Source organism: Mesitornis unicolor, unplaced genomic scaffold (assembly GCF_000695765.1).
Source record: "Mesitornis unicolor isolate BGI_N332 unplaced genomic scaffold, ASM69576v1 scaffold9636, whole genome shotgun sequence".
Taxonomy (NCBI): Eukaryota; Metazoa; Chordata; class Aves; order Mesitornithiformes; family Mesitornithidae; genus Mesitornis; species Mesitornis unicolor.
Genome location: NW_010188858.1, coordinates 260 through 2,129, shown reverse-complemented (window position 1 = coordinate 2,129; position 1,870 = coordinate 260). Strand labels below are relative to the sequence as shown.

The 1,870-nt window shown below is 50.1% G+C and overlaps 1 protein-coding gene across 1 annotated transcript in view; it reads right to left on the bottom strand.

The window, feature by feature from the left end:
- The window catches only part of ILF3 (interleukin enhancer binding factor 3, 90kDa), a gene marked incomplete at both ends in the record, with an annotated part of 6,582 nt that extends 5,354 nt beyond the window's left edge, over positions 1 to 1,228 (bottom strand). The window contains 2 exons of the mRNA XM_010185867.1: positions 651 to 798; positions 1,048 to 1,228. Coding sequence (XP_010184169.1) covers positions 651 to 798; positions 1,048 to 1,228 — 329 coding nt within the window. The remainder of the gene's footprint in view (positions 1 to 650; positions 799 to 1,047) is intronic.
- Between the last annotated feature and the right edge of the window lie 642 nt (positions 1,229 to 1,870).

Genomic DNA, 1,870 nt, shown 5'->3' with positions numbered 1-1,870 from the left:
ACCTTGAGCTGCTCCAACAGCCAAATGGAGGAGACCCGGAGCGCCTATCGCTCTTGCTGCAACACAAACTGCGCCGCACATCCAACTCCGTGTACATGCAAGGATTTAAACGGGAAGCCTTCCAGGTTTTATTGGATTTTCTCTTTTAAATGGAGCTGGTTTCTATGTTTCTATGTCACTGTGCAGGCCACTTAGGTGGCTAGGTACGACACGAGATTTAAGACGACTTAAATAGCGAACTAAAATATATATATATATAAAAAAAAGAGAATAAAAGTAATAATTTAGAGAAAAAGGAGCAAAATCCCATCTGAAAGGCGCTACTCAAAAGTTTCGGAAGCTGGGTCCGAATCACAAGATTAAGACAAAATGATTTAATAGCGAACTAAAGGGGAAAAAAACCACACAAGATAAAGTAATAAATCAAAGGAGAAAAAGGAGCAAAATCCCATCTGCGAGGTGCTGCTCAGTTTCGGAAGCGTGCTCCGGATAAACCATAACCGTGATGACGGGAGGTTGGCGTTTCCTCACCCAATCTGGGATTCGCACCGAAATGGTCGCGGCCGCGCGGGCCGAAACTGAAGAGCACGCTCCAGAGGCGAGTTAGCAACGGCAAGGTCCACGTTTTCCCCCCCTGCAGCCTCCCATACCTCCCGCCGACTGCTTCTCCATCTCCTCCCGGACCACGGGCGACGTCAAGTGGATGGTGAGCGTCAGCGGCGGCTCTCGCGTGTTCTTGATGACGATGGCGTCGTCGCCGACCGACTGGATGATTTCGTATTTGTCTTCTGTAATAGCCTGCAATGTGATTTCACAGCCCTTAGCAATCGCTTGATTGATTTAGGAGCAATTAGCAGCGTTATTTTCCAATTAAAACCCAAGGTTTCTAGGCAAAACCGCAGCTACAAAGCAAAGTCGACTTAACAACGTTACTCCAGAAGAAAACTACATGAAAATTACTTTCCCAAAGTGGAAAAAAACACCAAGAAACCGTTAAAAACTCCTCTATTTGACTTGATTTTACAAGCACCGGGGGTTTTCACTCACAGCGAGTTGGACTCCCAGATTGTCGGCCACTTTCTCCAGCAGATCCGTGGTGGGTTTGTCTTTGCAGAGCAGAACCAGCTCGAGATCCAGGTCCCCCTTGAGCAAGAGGCCTTTGGCTACGAGCCCCACGCGCATGACGCCGCGCAGGGTCCTGGTCAGCTGCTCCGTGGCCTTCTGATCGCTGTGGACACACGGGAATGGGTTAAAATGGGGAGATTTCGTGGCATTTTGGGGCTCGGCGCAAGTTAAGGATGGATCTGCAATGGTTACATGCAACACTCGTCCCTCATTGAGGGATTTACAATGTTTGTGTGGGGAAAAATGGCTTCAACACCAAGTTCATTCATTCCTCAACTCCACAGCCAGCAAAAGTGGCTTTTCCACCTCATTTTTACTGATTTCAAGTTAAAAATAAGCCATTCTTTCTGACAGCGCCCGCAGAGGCTTTGCTGGGTTCAAAACTGGCTGGACTGGAGCACAGAGAGTGGTGGTGAATGAACTAAACCCAGTTGGGGACCAGGCACAAGTGGTGTTCCCCAGGGCTCAGTCCTGTTTCACACCTCGATCACTGATCTGGATGAGGGATCGAGTGCTCCCTCAGTTTGCAGATGACACCGAGTTGGGGGGCAGTGCTGATCTGTTCTGGGTACACAGGCTCTGCAGAGGGACCTGGCTGGGCTGAATCCATGGGGTGAGGGCAATGGGATGGGGTTCACCAAGGCCAAGTGCTGGGTCCTGCAATGACCCCATGCAGGGCTTTAGGGTTGGGGACGAGTGGCTGGGGAGGGGCTGGGGGGGTTGAGGACCGCAGATGAAAACGAGA